General features: G+C 34.7%; 1 protein-coding gene and 1 pseudogene across 8 annotated transcripts in view; both read right to left on the bottom strand.

The window, feature by feature from the left end:
• BIRC6 (baculoviral IAP repeat containing 6) overlaps nt 1-20,654 on the bottom strand; it is a 231,373-nt gene that overhangs the window by 110,722 nt on the left and 99,997 nt on the right. For 5 of the 8 annotated variants that reach the window (XR_015768921.1, XM_028117286.2, XM_028117287.2 and 2 more), the window contains 14 exons: nt 19,102-19,316; nt 18,721-18,929; nt 17,919-18,265; nt 17,101-17,320; nt 16,234-16,367; nt 15,358-15,495; nt 13,719-13,846; nt 10,234-10,365; nt 9,180-9,395; nt 8,241-8,424; nt 7,461-7,616; nt 3,919-4,052; nt 3,126-3,279; nt 700-816 (listed from right to left, as the gene is read on the bottom strand). Coding sequence is in view for 7 of the 8 variants with exons in the window: in XM_028117286.2 (XP_027973087.2) it covers nt 700-816; nt 3,126-3,279; nt 3,919-4,052; nt 7,461-7,616; nt 8,241-8,424; nt 9,180-9,395; nt 10,234-10,365; nt 13,719-13,846; nt 15,358-15,495; nt 16,234-16,367; nt 17,101-17,320; nt 17,919-18,265; nt 18,721-18,929; nt 19,102-19,316 (2,484 nt within the window). In the remaining variant the exon portion in view is untranslated. The remainder of the gene's footprint in view (nt 1-699; nt 817-3,125; nt 3,280-3,918; nt 4,053-7,460; nt 7,617-8,240; nt 8,425-9,179; nt 9,396-10,233; nt 10,366-13,718; nt 13,847-15,357; nt 15,496-16,233; nt 16,368-17,100; nt 17,321-17,918; nt 18,266-18,720; nt 18,930-19,101; nt 19,317-20,654) is intronic. The other 3 variants (XM_028117288.2, XM_028117289.2, XM_088026384.1) reach the window with 2 other exon arrangements.
• LOC114219601 (large ribosomal subunit protein uL4 pseudogene) lies at nt 5,139-6,428 on the bottom strand (annotated as a pseudogene).

Raw genomic sequence — 20,654 nt, 5'->3', positions numbered from 1 at the left:
GTCAACAGTACACTAACACTCCCTCACAATGCCTACATCATTTACCTCACACTTCATCATGCAGGCTTTTATCTTCAAACATCACCACCAGAAGGGTGATTGTGAGAAAGAGAGAATTCACATTCACACCCTTATTACAGTATATGATAACTATTTTATTATTGTTGTTAATTTCTTACTGTGTCTAATTTATAAATCAAACTTTATCCTAAGTATGTATGTAGAGAAAAAACATAGTATATGTAGGGTTCAGTTCTATCTGTGGTTTCAAGCACCCAATGGGGGTCTTGAAACATATCTCTCCCAGAAAAGGGGTGATTATTGTACGTAAAAACCCACTTTATCATAGATGTGGATATAATGCAATGAACTCCCAGGCAGCTAGCTAAGCAGACAACTCTTGGAATTTCATTAACCTCACAACACAGTAACAAAAACATCATTCAGGTCTTTGGACTGAATGTAAGCACATTACTACATGGAGGTCTTTTGCTCCCCTTCCACTTTTCCAATTTATTAATCCTTTGTCTTATTTCTCAACTTGCTACTAACTTGGGGAGGGAGAGGTACTATATGCTTAGCCCCTCAGCCTCGTACCACACATGGAATTTAAAAATCTGTCCCTGCTGAATGCAATTAAAAATTATCAAGAGATAAATCATTCACTGCAATACTCTAACAACGGTGATTTTCACTTACACGTAGGAGATGTATTTGTTAATGCTTGTAAAATGGAATCTGCTTCCAGAGTAGACATCATTTTCAACATAAGTTCTGCTTGCTGTTCAAGTCCAACTTCTAGGCGAGCATCTAGGGCTACAAAAGCAATTCAAAGAAAAAGAGCTACTTGATAATTATTACTCATGTCCTACTTCCTACAATAAAATGTTGACATCCAAATGCAAAAGAGGGTGAAGAGTGTGTCCTCATGTAAGAACAACCTGTCAGGGAGTATCAGCCACAAAGCAGGCACATCTGTGCAAAGGAGGCTAGAGATGGGAAACCAGTTATAAGAGTGAGGTGGATCAAATAAATGAAGTAATGATAATGGAAGCAAATAAGTTAAGGATAATGAGAACCAGGTTCCTCACTGTCAGAGAAAAGATATGGAAATATGGAAAGGGAGAAAGTTAAAATGAAGTCTAGGTAATATTACAGTGTATGTTAACTAACTGGAATATGAATAAAAATTTTTTAAAAATTAAAAAAATAAAATGAAGCCTACAGAGTTAGATTACAGCCAGATATATTGATATGAAGTCAAGACATTCTAGATAAAAAGGCAGATACAGAAATATAGATGCAAATGTGTGTAAACACACGTCCCCTAGATCTGTCCACCAAGAGGGCACAGAAGCAACCACCAAAATACGAAGTATGCCTAGTACCCAAATCTTGGTTCTTAATCACATTCTTCCACTAAAGAAAGGGTTTTGAAAAACCCTTTCTTTAGTGGGTTTTGAAAAACCCTTCTCCCTTCTGAAGTAGTTAATTCCCAGTTTAGGGAAGGTAAAGGAAATGATTAGCCTGGGGCATCTTGTTGTGCCAGAAAACAAGGACGTGCTCAAAGAAAGAGGAGACAGATAAGCTAAAGGAGATCCAACCCCGCTGGTCAAATCTGGGACAATTTGTACATAAAAACAAAACATGAAAACTCTGTGAATGTACTTAATGCCACGGAACTGTATAGTTAAAATGGTAAATTTGATGTTATTTATATTTTGCCTTAATAAAAACTAAGCAACAAATAAATAATAACAAATTATGACCCACTGAATAAAAAAGGAAACCATGGGTCTACTTAAAAAAAAATTCAATGAATAGACTAATTTTTTTTTTAAAGAATAGTTTCCAAGTACCATTCTCCCACACCCACAAAAATTTTTTACCGAGGGGAAAAGAATAACTTTACAATGGAGAAGACTGGCACAGATCTCCTTAAATCAAGTAATTAAACTTCAAAACTCTGGTCATGGAACAAATTTAAATCATAAACCAGCTAAAAGAACGCAATAAGAAAACCTGAGCATCACACAACAGACACTTCTGGCACCGATGGCGTGACCACAATCTAATCATGGGGAAATAGCATACAAACACAAATCTTGAGGGACATTTTACAGAATAACTGGCCTGTAATCTTCAAAAGCATTAAGGCCATGAAAGTGAACTCTGAAGAACTGTAGCAGGCTGAATGAGACTGAAGAGCTATGACAACTAAATGCAAGGCATCATTTTGCTTTGGATCCTTTTGCATAAAGGACGTTGTTTAAACACAACTGCTGAAACCTGAATGAGGTATGAGTGTTAGTACTAATGTTAATTGCCTAATTTTGACAGAACGTGCTTCCTGACTGCTTATGTAGAAAAATGCCCTGATCTGTACAAAGAACAAATAAAAACAAAACGAAAATAAATAAAGATTAGCAACTTACTCCCAAAGGGCTCAGGATAACAAATGTTCTTTATAGCAAACTTGCAACTTTTCAGTAAAGGTATGATTGTTTCAAAATTTTGCAAAAGATTTTATTTTTAAAAAATATTCTACATGACTAGAAGAGTGCAAAAATAATATTCAGTGTGGTTTCATTCTGTTTACAAATAAAATACAAGTTTATTATTAGCAGTAAAAAAATAAAAGAAAGCAAATTAATTAAAATCACTGGCAATCCCACACAACTCACAAATATATTTTGCTAGGTGTTATTTTTGAGAAACAAAAGATGCCCCATAAATGGAAGCTCCTCCAAAGTGAATGACACCAAAACATACGCTCTGTCATTCTGATGGCGTACCTGTGAAACTAAACCCTCTCTGCATACACTCAGGCTCATTTTCTCAAAGGCCAAAGCATACATAAATTTAGGACTTGTTTTAAGTATAGCACATGACTGGGCGCCTGGGTGGCTCAGTCAGTTAAGCGTCTGCCTTCAGCTCAGGTTGTGATCCCAGGGTCCTGGGATCGAGCCCTGCATCGGGCTCCCGGCTCAATAGAAAGCCTGCTTCTCCCTCTGCCTGCCGCCCCCCCTGCCTATGCTTTCTCTCTCTCTCTCTGTCAAATAAATAAAATCTTTAAAAGAAAAAAAAAAGGATAGCACATGACTTAAAATTTAACACACACTTACCCTGAGATACTGAAACACTAACTGTCTGTGATCCATTCTTCTCTGTGTTTGCAGGTGGCTTTGCTACAGGAATTCCAAGGCCTCCAATGTAAGGGTTGTAATTGTAGGTACCATAATCAGCACCCCAATAGTCATACCATGTACTGCTTATTGGCTTAAAAGAGTGGAAAAAAAATTGTGGTTTATTTTTACCTCTTCACTAAGAGTGACATTATTTATACTTTCTAAACTCATATGGGGCTACAAAATAAACATTCTCCCCACCCTTTAAATCACCAAAACACACTTAGGATCTTAATGATTTATTGGAATAGATTCATTTTATACCAAAATTTAAAAATACTTTATTTAGAACCTGAGAGATAAGTAGCATACTTAAAAAAAAATCTCTTATACACAAAAAGAAGCAATATAACGTATTAGGGGGATATCTCCTTCAGAAAACACTGGATCTAATACAAAAGTAGAATCTGAAATAAACTGGGCTTAGCGGAGCTTAAATGCTGCTTCAGATTTAGTAAACTATAACTAAACTTCTCCATGCCTATTACTGGTGCTTACTAATATATAAGACAATAATTGTGGCTACATTAATAAAAGGGTACAAGTTTCCCTTATACTATTCTATTGGTATTAAAAAAACTACTATAGGACCTATAGCAAAATAATGAATTTTGAGAACAATGAATAATGGATTATATTATGTGATAAATATGTATACTTTCCTGTTTTAAGTGATTAAGCCAAAAGTACAAAATGAAATATTTTAATTGCAAAGAATAGCGTATCGTACCTTAAAAACTTTGGCTGCAAGAGGATCCTTTTCCAAATCAATATCTAAAGGATCAATGTCAACTTCCATTAGATCTTGAAGTAGCTCAAGATCAATTTCTTTATCTTTTTCCAAAGAAGAAAGAGGAGGTGCACCTTCAAATAATTGAAAATGATTTTGAGAGAGTATACAACATAAAATTTAACCAATATACTGCTTTTATTTACAGAAAAAGTTATTTTACTGGTATGTAACATGTTTCTATTGCTTTAAAAATATCTCTAAATTTTTATACTTGACAATTAAACATTAGTAAGTATAAAAATGTATCACTCTAGGACATACAATTAAAAACACCATGCAATAATATTTGACTTCCTTGGGAAAAAGACCATGGAATTAGCCCTTGTTGAATTAGGTTGCATAAACTTTGTTATTTTTTTATGAGAAAAAGTATGTAACTTTATTGAAAACATTTAGTGTACACACCATGTTCATAAACTGAAAAATGCAATTTCAATTTCATATGGATGTTGATCTTTCTCAAACTGATCTAAAGATTCAGTTGGGTTTCCTTCATAATCTCAAAGGGAATTTTTTATTGGTGGAACTTGACAAGTGGATTCTAAAATTTATATGGAAGAGCAAGGACCAAGAATAGATCTTAGGGAGTCCTAAAATAGGGGTGACAAAGTGGAAAAATAAGTTGTGGTATAGTCAATGGCTCACTATACAGCAAGGAGAAGGAATGGAATGCCCTACAGCTCTACACATTCATTTGAATAAATCTCAGAAACATAATATTGAGTGAAAAGGTAAGCCACAGAAGAATAAACACGGTATGATTCCATTTACATAAAATTCAAAAACATGCAAAACCAATACAAACCTAGGTAATATAATTACCAGGCAAAGCAAGGGAATGATTCAGACAGTACAGTGTTTTCTCCACTGGGGAGGGGCACAGCAAGGGCTTCAAAGGAAGTGGTATCCATTTCTTAAATGGGGGGATGGAGGGAGTTTCACTTCTAGAATCAACATTACTCATTTTACTACCTCCAATATGTAAAGCACAATGTTACATCCAATATTTCAGAAAATGATACCCACTATTAAAGTGAAAAGCAAAGAAAATTTAAGTCATATGACCGTTATTCAACTTTCTTTGCCTTTGATCATCTTTATTCAAAATTAGCTATCCAAAATGATCTGACAATTATAGAATAAACAAATTTCAGTTTTTATACAGCAGGCTTCTTTTCTTCCGTGGTAGCTTTCTTTTCTGCAGGCTTCTTCACAGCTGCTGGTTTCTTGGTAGCTGCAGCCTTTTTTTTTCCTGCAAAAGGTTTCTTCTGCTTCTTCACACCCTTCACACCAACAGCCTTCTTTTCCCTTCTTCCCCATCACAGGCTTCTTGCCTGGAAACCCCTTCTCATCTGATTTGGCTTCTGAGGCTGCTGCTGCCTTATCCATCCAGAGCTTGTGACTCTTGGCCTGGCAAAGAATGGTGTTCTGGCATACGGTCTTTGCACAGGGGTTTAGCTTTGATAGGATTCTTGGGGTTTTCAGTGGATTCTCCTTCAGGACTCTGCAATGAATCCTCTTGCATGGTGCTCGGAGGGCTCATTAGATCTCTGGGCTTTTCGATTCTGCTAAGGCCTGTATTAAGCATCTTGTGCATGGGAAGGTTGTAGTTACTCTTGAGGGAGACAGCCTTATGTCAAGTGCCATACAGATTGTCTACTTACTTCCAGTCCAAATGCAGAAACGTCACACATGCCCACCAGGGGCAAGTTTCTAAATGTTCAATTTGCTTACATTAAGTAAAGTAATTCCAGGGATGGTTCCAAAAGGCTTTGATGATACCACTGTCCTCATTATAGATGATGCAGGTCCCCTGTGCTGGATACAACGACGGTTTCTCATTTTGCTATTGCCAGTTCTCATTCATTGAGAGTCATAGACCTTTTTGATCATTCTAGGCTTTAAGTTTTTTAAGAAGCAAAATAGACTCCTTGGTCTTCTTGCAGCCATCAACTTTATCTTCATCCACCAAAGGAAGTTCAGGAACTTCCTCAATACAATGAACTTTAGACACGACCAGCGCTGGAAGGCCAAGGCAGCCTGGGCAGAGCAGATGGCATATCACTTCTGTGTCGTGTTCACGCTGTGATGCCAACGGCACCAGGTTTTGTTTGATACAAACATGCAGGCCCCACGACACATATTTCTAAAAGCACCCCTGGCAGAACAGTGAGTCCCACCACCTCAAACTCTGGGAATTTGAGTTCTGCCAGTATCCCAAGACTCAGAACTGGTTTGATGACTTGCTAATTCACTAACAGCTGTCTGTTGTTTTTGCGCAAGTTGGTATGAACAAAGTTCACAATATCAGGTCAAATTGGAGCCTTGAACACAGGAGGCAAAGTAACATTTTTGCCAGATGATTCCCCCTTTTCAGAGTACACTGTTATCAGGGGATGAGCACACGCCATCACGGGGGTAGGAGAGGGTCACGCTCCTCTCAACCCAGCAGCTCCTACAGGAAAAGCTGCTAATCACCTTATTTTTCCATTCTTTATTTAGAAATTAGTTTGCTCTCAGATGTCTCAAAGATCTTTACTAAACTTCTATGCCTTACAATAAACCTCAATAAACCTTACTTTCCCATCCTTCTCACTCTCTGATTCAACATACAGAATGCCTAGCATATGCCAGCCTTTACTAGGGTTTGAGTATGTGAAGATTAATAAAACAAATTTCTGCTCTCCAATAAACTAATTGAAGTCCAGAGGTGAGGATACACTATAGAAATTAAACCAACTATAGCACGATGAGTACTATCACAAACGATCTAGAGTAGACGGCAGTGCCAAAGGCAGTCTCCAACACTGTTGCCGGTGCTGATGGAAAAAGCTTATTGGAGGAGGACAAGCTTTATGTGAATCTTAGATAAGGAGTTCATCTTGCAAACAAGAGAAGGAAGTCTATTCCAGATAAAGGGAATATCACATAAAAAGGCTAAAATGATTAGAGAACATAAGACTGAGAAATGACAAATGGGTGAAATGACCACAGCCTCCACAACATACATGGCAGTAACTAAAATACCCTTTTCAAAAAGTAAGGAGCAAAGATTGTATATGCTAAGATACACACATAGTTTTTAAAAGGCAGAAAACAAAGAAAGAAAAAAGAAAGAAATTAACCGAAAAAGCTGGATCTTAAAGAGTAAGAACCTTTAACTTTGCTATCTTCACCAATGTGTATCTTTAACTGTTTTCTAGATTATATTTTCTTGAACACAGCCAAATCAAATCATACCAAAATAGTTAGGACATTATGAAAGGATAGTGTTTCATTATAACAAGCATTCATTCAGAGAATCAAACTGAAATATATTTATTATATTTAACTAATGTGGTTACTAAAGCCAAAGCCCTAAGACAAAAATACGAAAATTATCTACGTCACTAAAATTCTTAATTTCAAAATATATTTTCATTAAAAAAAAAGAAGAGTGCCAAGACTATCTTAAATAAAACAGAATTTAAGGAATGTACCCGTTATATCATGTGTCAAAGGTTCATCTATAGTTTCCAGCAACTGAACCGAAGACTGCTGCAGGGAGTCATCAGAGTCCCCGGCTGTTGCAGCTACGTCATCGCTCACTGCTCCCTCCTCCATGGCTTCTGCAGCTACCGGAGCCAGCAACTCCCCTGTACGAAAGAAAACAGTTCTGTCTTAATAATTTCTTACCAGACCTCTAAAACATATTAAAGCATATTTTTCCTACCGTTTAGAGAATGACGGCATGCATGTGCTACAAACTATAAAAGAATCCGAGGCAAAATATTCCCCACCTACCTAAGGAAATGCTAGAACCCACTGCACTACCTTCAAATGTTAAAGACAAGTAACTAGTATGTTTACACAAAATGTGTAATATTAATCACTTTACATATATTAACTCACTTATTCAAAACAACTTTATAAGGAAGGTACTATTATTGTCCTTATTTTACAAATGAAAAGATTAAGGCATGTAGAGTCCTCAAGGCCACATAAAGTACTAATAAGCAGCCCATTACTGACATTAATAACAAAACCGAGTAGCTATAATAGTCCTTTGCTTTAACAACCTAACTACTCCACATAAAGACTTAACATTTATACATGTCAACATAATTAAATACAAAAGTAATTCTAAATAGTTGCTACTGCTATAACACTAAACAGACCTTTTTCACTTTGGGGGGGGGTTACAGTTTCTTTTAAATGTTACTTATTCAAGCTATGACAAGCTTATTTGGACATACTATGAAAACTAAATCCGGACAAACCTGCTAATATATCCTGTAGCATACAAGTTAAGGAATACTGAGCCCAAGCACCACCCCAAGATATATCTCCTCTATTGAAGTCAGTTCCAACCAAAAGTAATAGTAGTCTTTCCAGCTGAGGTTCATTCACAATCTCACACAGATGTATAGTTGGCCTCGTGGCATTTGCAATACGTGCAAGAACCTGAAATACATTTTGTGAAATTATAGCAATTACATATGTTTTCTTTAAAAACAAACTGTTGGAATAATACTTTTCACTGACGAGATATGTTTTTGGTGTCAAAACAATTGCTTGAGATGAAATACAAAGAAATGTATTTTCATGATCAAATATTAAAATCTCATTAAAAACTGTGGAATAGTGGGGCGCCTGGGTGGTTCAGTCGGTTAAGTGTCTGACTTGTGATTTCGGCTCAGGTCACAATCTTATGAGTCTGGGCTGTGAGATCAGCTTGCTTTGGGATCCATGCTCAGCGGGGATTCTGCTTGAGCTTCTCTCCCTCTGCCCCTCCCCCACTCACATGTGGAATAAAAATAATTTTTAAAAACAATGAATATGCTACAAGAAAGCCTTCAGGGTATTAAAACTCCTTCATTACCATAATGACACTTATTTGTATATTTCCTATTTTAATTAATAGATAAAAGGTAGCTTGGAGATAGACATATCCACCTTATGTACATTTCAAATCTACATTAATTTAGTTTTAACTAGGTTAAAATATAAATCACATCTCCTAAGAAATCACATCTCTTAAGAAGCGACAAAATATTTTTTAAGTCTTTCAGGGCACAATAAAAAAACCTGACTTACATAAGGAAAACCAATAAAAGAACTATTACTACTCTTAATCAAAAACCAATTACAGTATGCAACCTTTCTTTTTCTTACCCTCTCAGTCTGTAATTATAAATTATGCCTATTAGTTTACTTACCTTACAAACAAACAGTAAGAGATCTGCATGACATGTAAAATCCATGGAAAGGAGAAACAGCGTAAGTTTCTGCACTACTGAAATACAACGTTCATGGGCCAGGGTAAATGGAAGTGGTTCTATCTCTGCACTTTCTTTTGTTGTTGTAACTTCTGTGTCTAAATTAGAACGGGACCATTCTGCTGTCCGACGTAACCGAATTAAATCCTTGAAGTGCTGCATAGAAAAATTTACAGTTTTTAAATCAGTGCTTACTGAATGAAAATTCTTTCAGTATAAATTTATTTATGGAATGTAAATATTCACTCAAAATTCACAACTTCTAAAGAATAAAATTTTAGATAAAACCATAAGCTTCAAAATAAGATTATTAAAAGCTCTACTGACCAATATACCTAAAGTCCTGTTGAGAGTAAAGTATCGGATATATAATAGAATTCCAGAAAAGTGAAATTCTACATTAAGTCTACATTAGGTCAAATCTAACATCTTTAATAAAAATCACCAAAATATCCTAAACATAATTCATAAAAGGTGGATGGATAAAGAAACCTATGTAACGTAACTTTAAGTACAGGGTATTAAGTTATCTCAAAATTTGAAGGAATAACTGTAACTTCGTATTTACAGAAACATGATAAACAAAACTGGTTGCTCTATGTGTTAAAAAATACATGTTAATTATATTTTAAAATTTTATTTAAAAATCAATGGATTTAATTTTCACTTAGAAAGAACATATTAAGAAAACTATACATTTCCCTGAATCTTTTATCTTCAATTTACTGGCATGCAATCCACTTTAAAGGAAGCACACCAGAAACATAATGTAAGTCCACATATATCATATATTTCTTTGAGCTACCTTCCCTCAAAAAAAAAGAGGGTTAGAATAGATTTTTTTCATTGATAAGCAGAATAGCAAAACTTTAAGTTTCTTAATCATTATTAAAAATATTTAACGACTCAAAAAAATATTTAACTACTCAATTAAAAATATTAAAAAGGAAAGTGACTGTTCCAAACTAATTACATTAAAAAGTGAAAATCATACCTTTGAGGTAGCCTGCTTTAGTTTTGCTTGCTCTACCAGAAGTTTATATGATGATCCTTTGTTACTTTGTATTTTTTCTTTTTCCATCTGTTCTACCAAAGCTTTCTGTTTAGCTTTTAATAGGTTAAGTTGCTTTAAAAAAAAAAAAAGAGGAAAATTAATCTAACTTTTTAACCCAAATTAACCTAACAGTGTTAAAAACAACAAAGTAAATTATTATATGCCTCACAGATTTCATACATCCGACTAACGGACTAAATAATTCCCTGAAAGATTTAGTTTTAACTGCATTGCTAAGTCATTTCCAAATCCCAACTGATCTCTCCATATTATGATTAAGACGTAATTCCTCACCCATGGGAAATGGAAGTAAGTGGAAAATTTTATGTAAGCCACTAATGAGATTGAGAGATATTTTTTGGAGGAAAGTTAAGTGTTTTTAAATATATGGGCAAAATATCTTTATTGCACAATATTCTTAGCTTTGTTTTTACGGCAATCTCCCTCAAGAGTAGTACATTTTTTAGAATGTCTATGTTCTTTATTAATTAAAAAATTTATCAAGATAACTGTAGATATGTAGTTATAAGAAATAAGAGATCTCTTACACACTTTACCCAATTTCCTCCAAAGACAACAATTTGTAAAGCTATAATACCACAACAGAGTACTGACACTGTAAAATTCACCAATTTTATTCAGATTTCTCTAGTTTCATCTCTACTCTTGAGTGTATGTCTGTTTGTGCACTAATTCTGCATATTTGTGGGCACATGAACCAGCACTACAGTGTCATCACCACTAGGTTCTCTCATGCTGTCCTTTTATATGGCCCACCCATGTCCCTCCTATCCATCTGCCCAATCCCTAACCCCTCACAAACACTAATCAGTAGCAATGAATCAAAACAAAGAAAGAAATGTCTGCAAAGGCCTAAAAAAATTCACTGAATGACTCAACCACATCTCCATATAAGGCAGAACATTACTCTAAACAGAAAGTCACTAAAAAGTAATAGCCATAATTATAAATGAATAATTTAGTTAAGAATTTCATAAACCTACTTCTTCAGAGAACATTTCCTTATTTTCTATTTTTGATAGATATTTTTGTTATCAGGAAAAAAATTAACTAATACAGAGAAATATTCCCTGGGCTGTAATCTCCATATATGAAGAAAAGTGTATCCTAAATTAAAAACAGCATGCACATTTATTAGATAATCAACACATGTATGTGTAAGAACTATTATAAACCAGTATTTTCAGAAAACTGTCCTAAAAGTTCTACAATAACCACGTGACAGTTACAAAAAAAATAACTTTTATTTCAAAACAACCACAATCTTAGCAGCTTTAATTACTGTAAAAAGCCATTTTTTCCCTAAACTATTTGAGAATAAGCTGGCAACCTAATGACCAGCCAACTTGAATATTTTGGTGTCTATTTCCTAGAAACAAGATCCTTTCCTGCAAACCATAATAAAACCATCAAAATCAGAGAATACTGATACACTACTACCAACTATGCCTCACACCCCACTTTTAGTTCTTAAGTTTTGCCAGTCCCAATAATGTCTTTCATGGTAAAGAATAAAATACTAATATTTTACTAAGAAAAATCTACTGGGATTATACTCTAGGTTTGTTTTCCAACTTCATATCCTAAATTAAATACAGCAAGCATAAATGTTACGTGTTCAATAAAATTAGCTGATTTTGAAAGGATGCAAATTATTACCACCTAAAATTAGTTAAGAGTCAAAAAATAAAAGAGTTGAGGGAAAAGCTTCACATCATTTTTTCTGCAAAAGATCAAATAGTTAGCTCACAGTTGAAAAACTTGTAAGTGAAAATAAATAATTTAGTGCTAAGCCCATGTTTTTAAGGACTAAAGCTTTCACAAACTTGTCAGATCCGAAGGATTTTCATATAAACTATTACAGTTTAAATCAATTATATAAATATTTATTGACAACACACTAGGCTCCATACTATGTATCAAGGATATAGTATTTAACTTTGTATATACCGTAAGAGAAAGACCCATTTTAAAAAGTAGTAATAAGAAAGTAACGGCTCATAAGAATCTGACATCAGCTATAAATTCACTTCTACACAGTAAGATGCATATCAAACAAATTGTATGTGCAATTTCAAAAGGGATCATGGAACCAAGTGAGGAAAAAAAGCAGATATATGCACAGGTGTTCTGTAGTAAAAACCACATTCTAATACATGACTTTGTGTGAAAGAAAGACTGAGTGTGAGTACGTGCAAACGTCTGCATGATAAGCAGAAGAAACACATATGCGCATTTGTTTGTATTTCAAAAAGAAAAAACCAACACTAAAGGGTTCATCAACAGGCAAATGGATAAAGAGATTGTGGAACATTCATGGAATAGTGGTCAAGAATAAAAGAAGAACCACTGATATAATCAATATGGACGAATCTCAAAAAAATCATTTTGAGCAAAGAAAGCCAGGTATAAAAGAGCACTCTGCACGACTCCTAACAATACTTTAAGAAATAATTTACTCACAGTGAAACTCACAAATTTCATGTTAACAAAATAAAAGAAGTCCTACCAAAATTTATGACGAATATAATGAAAGGAAAAGTATAGGACACATGGGGAATATACTGTATGGAGTACTATCCTAATTTGGAGAACAGAGAAGACCTCTTTGACGAAGTGATTATAAACTAATGCCTAGGAAGTTAGGTTATCTAAGCAAAAGAGTATACGACGTGGTTGGGGGTTGGTGGGGAGAGAAACAGCACACGCAACAGTCCTGGATGAGAAAACTGGGGTTGGTGGTTCATGAATTCAAATTCAGTATGGCTAGACTAAAATTTAAACCTGTAAGTTACCAAGAGGGAGCCATGATGGACACCCTGAAGCCGTGTCAGGGACTGTGACCTTCAAGCACAGGTTACTGGAAGCTACTAAGGATTCAAGAAGAGGTAAGATAAGGATTGAGAAAGAACAAAGACCCTGGTGACTAGACGAGAAAACGGTGGCCTCTTACTTAAAACAGTATCAACAGAGATGGGAAGAAGGAGACACTTTATTTTTTTAAGATTTTTTTAAAAATTTATTCATTTGACAGAGATACAGAGAGAGAGCATGAGCTGGGGCAAGGGGCAGAGGGAGAAGCAGGCTCCCTGCTGAGCCAGGAGCCCGACGCGGGGCTCGATCCCAGGACCCTGGGATCATGATCTGAGCCGAAGGCAGACGCTGCACCATCTGAGCCACCCAGGCGCCCCAAGAAGTAGACACTTTAAAGGACCTCACCAAAAATCCATAAACTACAAACTGTTGCCATCTTACAAATAAGGAAGCTCAGTCTCAGAACTGTTAAACAATTTCTCTAAGTACCTCCTTAAATAGCATACCTAACATCTGATAACAAATCTATCTTATGCAACCTAAAGCAATGTTCTCCAACAGTAAAATTAAAAAAGCATATTGAAAATTACCTGTTTATGATGAACTAACTGCTTTCTGATTTTTCTGGAATATAATCTATCAAGGCTACTACTGCCTTTGGAAGACCTATTTATGCTCTGAGTGTGCAGATTATTGTTAATAAAACTCCACTGGTTACCTATAAAAGCAAGAAAAAGTGTTATTAGTAATTCTATTAAATGTGATTTTAAAGTACTTTACATACCCAGAAAACACAAATTTATAAATGTGCCAATCATGACAAAGCAGTTTTAAAGAAAATGAACCATTATAAAGAAATCAGTAGTAAGATTTGACCCTAGAAAGTCTAATCTAGACCCTAAATGACTTTAAGATCAGAATTTTCTGTCTCTAATCTTTCCTTTAAGATAACAGCTATCTTTCTCCACAATTGTTTAAGATTAATTTTTATACAACACACCTCTGAGGTAACTCAATTCAAACAACAACAAATGCTCACTACTGCCTATTTCAAACCCATGCTTGCGTGTAAGGACCCAAAAAGAGGATATTCAATAATCTGACTTAATGAATGCAAAAATAAGTTCAAAAATCATGCTGTGTAGCTTTTTCTCATTTTTAAAAATGTGTCCAGACTATTACTTCAAGTATCATTCTTCTGCTCAACATCACATTTGCCCATCTCCACTACTTGTTCATGCCAGCTTAACCTAAAGACATCTTTTCCTATTATCTATTATCCATTTCTTAAGTCAGTTCAAATTCTTCAAAACCTACAAAAAACGTCTTCCACTAATGTGTTTCCACAGTATCTGAATGATATAAAAACTAAGATCTCCAATACTATAATATTCCAACTTCATATGGTAGTTATACATAATTGTATAGATACCTCTCTATCCTATGAGTAAACTGACCCACAGACTCTAAATATTTAAGACATTTTCCCTCTACATGGAAAAAATTCCCCACCCTTTTCCCAAACATAATGTGCACCATAACCAATTGATTCATCTATCTATAAAACACCTCGAGGGACCTTTTTTTAATACCAGAACCCTGACAATGTGTAAAACTCAAAATTTATGGCACTTAATGGCTGTATTTAGATATAAGATGTAGCTATTTCAAAATCTTTATGAAAAGTGTTGTTAGCTTGGAAGTAGGGAAGAAAATAATTTGTCTTGCAGTTGGATTTCGTTTAATTTTAAAATTTTTCTATGCCTCAAAAATTTATGAGAAAGACTGAAACTCAAAAAAAACAAAACAAAACCAATCTGGGAATTTCCATATCTAAGCATAAAAGCTCCTTATACTTAATTAGAACTCTACTTCATAATGATAAATAGAATGACATACTATACTCAAAGAACATAAAGAACTCTTCCCAGATTTCCTCCTCATAAATTCACTTACATGTATGGTATTAGTGTTCAAATGAGCATGGGAAAAAAAAACCTCATGAAAGACATGCTTGTATCTAGAAACTAAAAGTCATTGTCAGATAAGGGGCTTGTCCATTAAGTCCCTCAAAAGTAAGTTCTTTCCTTAAAACAGATTCCTAGTAAATTTAATTCATATTTTACATAAATTACATACAGCTGGAACCTCCAGGCCAATAGCCAGTTCTGGAACAACCGTGTAGTCACTCAAAATCCCCACCAACAGATTATTATAAACTTCTGATACCTGTCAGAAACCTCTCCCTGTCTTTACCATTCAGAGGCTTTTTTGCAGCTGCTGCTTCATCTTCAACAGTGGCCACATAATCCAGCAACCTGGACACCAGCATCACAACCCAACTGATCATGGGAATATCTAGTACTCCTATACACAGATGACAGTGGAAAAAATAATCAGGTGATTCTAAGAGTTCTAATGAAGTCTGAGAAGATAATTATGAGATAAAACATTTTATAAATTCAAAATATACCATTATCACTACTAACATTAATATTTATTTATAATAAGCCTCAAAACTAGAACCTATGGCCACAAATTGACAAACACATTGAATCTAATGGAAGACAAAAGTTTTATGGTATGAAGATAGATTCTTGATTATAGGTTGAATCCAAGAGATAATAATTTATAAACTAGGAAACAAGATATAAGGTCCTATTCTGAGACTTCCAGGTAACTAAATAAAAAAATCTCTCACTTTCCCAATCATATAGTTTTAAACTAAGTTCTAAAGTTTTTGTTCCAATAAGAATTTTGTTACTCAAATGAGATACATTATGAATGATGAGAAAAGCAACTGTGCCTAAAATTGAGACTTTTAATTAAGAGAGTCTGATTTTCATAACAGTACAGAAAAAAACATATTATAATAGTTCCCAAGTTCAAAATTCAAAAAATGAAAACATAATAGATTTATAAAGCAATAATCATATGGCAGGCAGTCAATCACATGAAAGCCTACATTCTTAAAAGTCTATAGCATAAAAGTATTAACAAAATGTACAGTGGTATTAAAATAAGTACTTCACACTAGCCATTTTATAAAAGCAGTATTTATAGGAATCTTATGTTTTTACTAAAGATGACCACTTTAAATAATACCTTCTGTCCTCCTATGCATGGGTAACTGTGGCTGAAGAGGTGACAATAAATTATCCAACAGATTAAGTAAGCTTTCTAATACTCCACTATTACTAAGTGATCTTTGACCAATGCAGGAAAGTAACATGAAGACCCTAAAAAAGAGATATGAGTAAAATACCAGTATGAATCAATATGCTCATTTAAAAAAGTAATTCACACTGAAATTTAATAGACAAATGACAGGATATGTGGTTCTTAGCACGATTTGTATCTGGAGCTACGATGTTAAAATTAGCTCTTTTTTTAAAATTTCTTTTATTTTATTTTTTTAAGATTTTATTTATTTATTTGATAGAGCGAGAGAGCACAAGCAGGGTGAACAGTAGAGGGAGAGGGAGAAGCAGGCTCCCCGCTGAGCAGGGAGCCCGATGCGAGGCTCGATCCCAGAACCCCGGGATCATGACCCGAGCCGAAGGCAGACACTTAACCATCTGAGCCACCCAGGCGCCCCAAAAAATTAGCTCATTTCAAACTCTTGGTTCTATTTCCTAACTATATCCATAAGAAATCCAGCAGAGAATTTTATCATAGTCGCAAAAGAATAAACTTAACACATAAAGTAACATAATCTGTTAGGAAATACTAGTAAACACAGATCTACGAACTCCACAGTGCAGCAGTCAGGAAACTAAAGAATGTAGCCTAGTTGTATCATGTATAATCTTCTTCAATATGTGCTTCACTGGGCATTCCCAAACCCTGGAAAGACGTGCTTCATTTCTCTGCTCAGGATCCAGCCACATACACAGAATTTCAAAATCTGAACCCTACCTGTGAAAAGTAGAAATTACTAATAAAAAACAACTCCAATATTTTCTGACCTACCTATCTTGTGGAAAGATGAGAAGCTGCTCTGAATTGTACAACTCCTGAAGAACATTAGAAAGAAACTGACCCCACCATCTTTCACCACCACAGAGCTGAACAAGCAGAAGGCCAGTGTGCAACCGTATCTTGGGGGTTCCACTGATGCACAAGTGTTTAAAAAGCTCTTCACAGGCCTGGGCATGAAATGTGCTCTGCAAAACTGCAGGAACAGAGTGTCCTATTACAAAACAGAAAACAATAAAATTTCCTATTTAAGTGTATGCTGTAGTATCAGTAGCGGCATACCTAAATACACTTTCTTCTTTACCAGCAATCAGTAACCAATTATATTCTATTTATTTTGCTATTCATTTATTTATTCTTCCTACGTAGAATTTTAATTGTTAAATACTGGGAGAGGAGAAGAGCTAGCATCTGAATCAACTATATTTAAGTGTGGTGGTGGGTGATTCACATAGTTGAGTATGTATGTGTGTGCATGTGTAATGATCAAAAATAGCTCTTGATTAGAAAATAACAGTATACTGTTAGCAATTTATTAAGTTTTCACAGTAACAATATTTAATATTTTGCCAAACTAAATGATGTACCACATCAAAAGCAAAGACTCAAGAAAAAAAATAATCAAAAATTCATTTAAAACAAAAAAAAGGAGAAATATGGGGAAAATAAGGGGTTAACCTACAAACACATTTTGTAAATACATTAGAAAGAATATCAAAATGAGTACCAGGAAATACTAACACAACAAAACATGCAACAAAATCATATCAAACACACTTCCATCATTTAAAGAACTGAAGCCAAATACAAACCATTGGAAGAGTGAAGGAGACTGAGTAAAGTGTCCAACAAATATCTGATGATGGTACGCAACTGCTCTGTGGAAGACGTTTGAATTAAATCTTTTGGATCTGACGTTTCACTTAACATCTTCCGACTTGCACCAAGAGCTACTTTGAGCCTCTGCACTGCATTATGGGCCAAATTCAGTTGAAGCTGTAGCTGAATACAATCTTGATAGGAAGAAAAAACTCTACTGTCTTCTTCAACTGCCTTGTCTGGTTTTCGCAAAAAGTACTGTGCATTGTTAGCACTGTTAAGAGGAGGAAGATCGATACTTTGCAAAAGAGTTTCCAGTCGATGACAAGCTAAGTTATACCTGTAAATAAAAAATAAATGTACAAAATAATTCCTGCAACATTATATATATTTACAAACATACACTAAAAATTAAATCTCTAAAACACGTTAACAACCATTAAAAAGAATGTCAATTGTTAAGTACTAAATAAATGAAGCCAATTATCTAATCACAATATTTTAATTTATCAAATATTGTAACACTCTAGCTTCCTACATTCTTTTGTTCTTTTCTTTTTCTTTTTTAAAGTTTATTTATTTTTTTTAGTAATCTCTACACCCAACATGGGGCGTTCTTAAATGCCCAACTCTTGAGATCAAGAGTCACATGTTCCTCTGACTGAGCAGCCAGGTGCTCCATCCTTTTGTTCTTTTCTATACATCTATGCAAAGACATTTCTTGAAAAATATATGTAAGACATACAAAATAAAGGGTCTCAGTAAGATTAAAATATACTGCAATTTTCTAACAACCTGCACTGTATATCCTCCTGTAGAGCAACCATCATTGCTAAATGCTGGTCAATTTCTGGTTGGTTTGCAGATTCACCCTCTCCCCTTAAAGGATCATGCATTAACTTCAGTTCGCTTTCCCAAGGTAAGATATACGTATGACCGTAGTAAAATCCTAGTGGGATTTTGGCTCTGGCATTTGTACTTCCATAACGTCCAATGACAGTGATCTGAAAAAAAAAAAAAAAAAAAAGAAATGCATACATAACCATCTGCAAAAATAAAATTGTGAGCAACATATTTTAGAAGATAGTTACACTTTTTAATTATATGTCCGAGTATCTTTCATAACTTGTTGGACACACGGAAAACATATCAATTCATTGTCTTGAAGTTCTTTACCTTCATAAATCTGCACACAGGAGGTGGTATCAAATCATGCAGAATTAGTGAATGGGTGCTTATATCAGTTGCCACTACCAGTCGCCTCCCATCCACCTCTTCTCCTAATGTCCAAATGTCAATTGACAAGGAGGCCAAGTCTCCACAAGTGGGAATCAATACATCTGTCAACAGTATTGGTCTGCCAAAATCCAAGGTCACAAATCTCCTTGCTCCTATCAGAGAGACAGAGCAAGAGATGACAAAAACCACCACTGTTTCAATTAACCAAAAGATGCATTCAAAAACAGTTGGGAACATGCATCTTAAAATATGAAATCAACTTATTAAACTACAAGAAGATGGGAAAGAAAGTAAATAAGCAGCCCTCAAAAATTTTCTGAAACCTCAATCCATGCTACTTAAGACTTAAGTAAAAAGTGTACAAGAGTAAGTTTGTTATTGTAACAGCAATCAACTGTACATACAAGCTTAATTTAAAACATTAGAGTTGAAAAACTGTATTATCAAAAATAATATATGGATTAATTCTAAAAAGTATCTATGTGATCTTCTTTCAGTCATCTGGTCATTTTTTTTAAATTTCCCAAATAGATGCATTAATGATATCAAATTATATGCTTGATTTTAGTTTTCTCAAGCCTTGTTTGACTTCTTACAGAGTTAGACTCACACTGAGGCTCCGATGTAAAGTATAAGGCAGAAATCACACGTAGTCTTTACTACCACTAAAAAAAATCCCTTAGGAAGGTCCTCCGATAAAGAGAGACAGAGCTTATCTCAAACAATGTTTTTGCCCAGGCACTGACACATCACTCTCTTTAGCTACTTAGTACCAGGTGAAGTAGATGGCTTACTCTTAAGGGTCACACTAAAGTGTGGCCCCAGTATGCCTCTTTGTGTAAGCACTAGAATCACACTCAGCACGGTTGAGATGCTCACACTCATGAAAGGTAAAAATGATCTGAGAGGAATGGAAAAAGAGCAGATTTGCATCCCTCATACACATTTCGGAATAAGCCCAATTAGTCAAACAGTAGACAGAATCATTAATAATAGAATTATTTTTCTTCTTTACCAGGTTGAAGTGAGGAGGACTTAATAAACTTAAAAGAGCTGCATTGTACAGTGAAGGGACCCAACTAAACTGCTAGAACCCATGCTATTTTCAATGAAGCTAGTTTAGTAGAAAAAGGTAGTTACCAATACTTTCCTAACAGAAAAACCATTAAAAAACAAAGAACATAATTCTATAATCTACAGTCAATTCCATTGATAAAAAGCAAACTGCAGTGTAAACAACTGCTCATATTTCATAACACTGCACACCAACAAGTCACACTCTAAATGTTACAGACACTAATGGTGATACCAGTGAAGGATTAGTTGAATAGAAAACACCAGTAAGAATTTTATTTTATTATTTTTTAAAAACTCTCTTTTCCAAAGAAGGAACAGCCCAGTGCAATAAAGCAAATATGGTTCAACTATTCATATGATGAAAGGTAACACAGTATGCATTACATTCATATTATTCTCTGCTATAAAACACA

Source organism: Eumetopias jubatus, unplaced genomic scaffold (genome assembly GCF_037043125.1).
Source record: "Eumetopias jubatus isolate StellerSeaLion01/CBP00866 unplaced genomic scaffold, mEumJub1_p1.0 scaffold_9, whole genome shotgun sequence".
Classification (NCBI taxonomy): Eukaryota; Metazoa; Chordata; class Mammalia; order Carnivora; family Otariidae; genus Eumetopias; species Eumetopias jubatus.
Note: the sequence above shows the minus strand (reverse complement) of the source record. Positions and strands in the feature narration are given on the sequence as shown.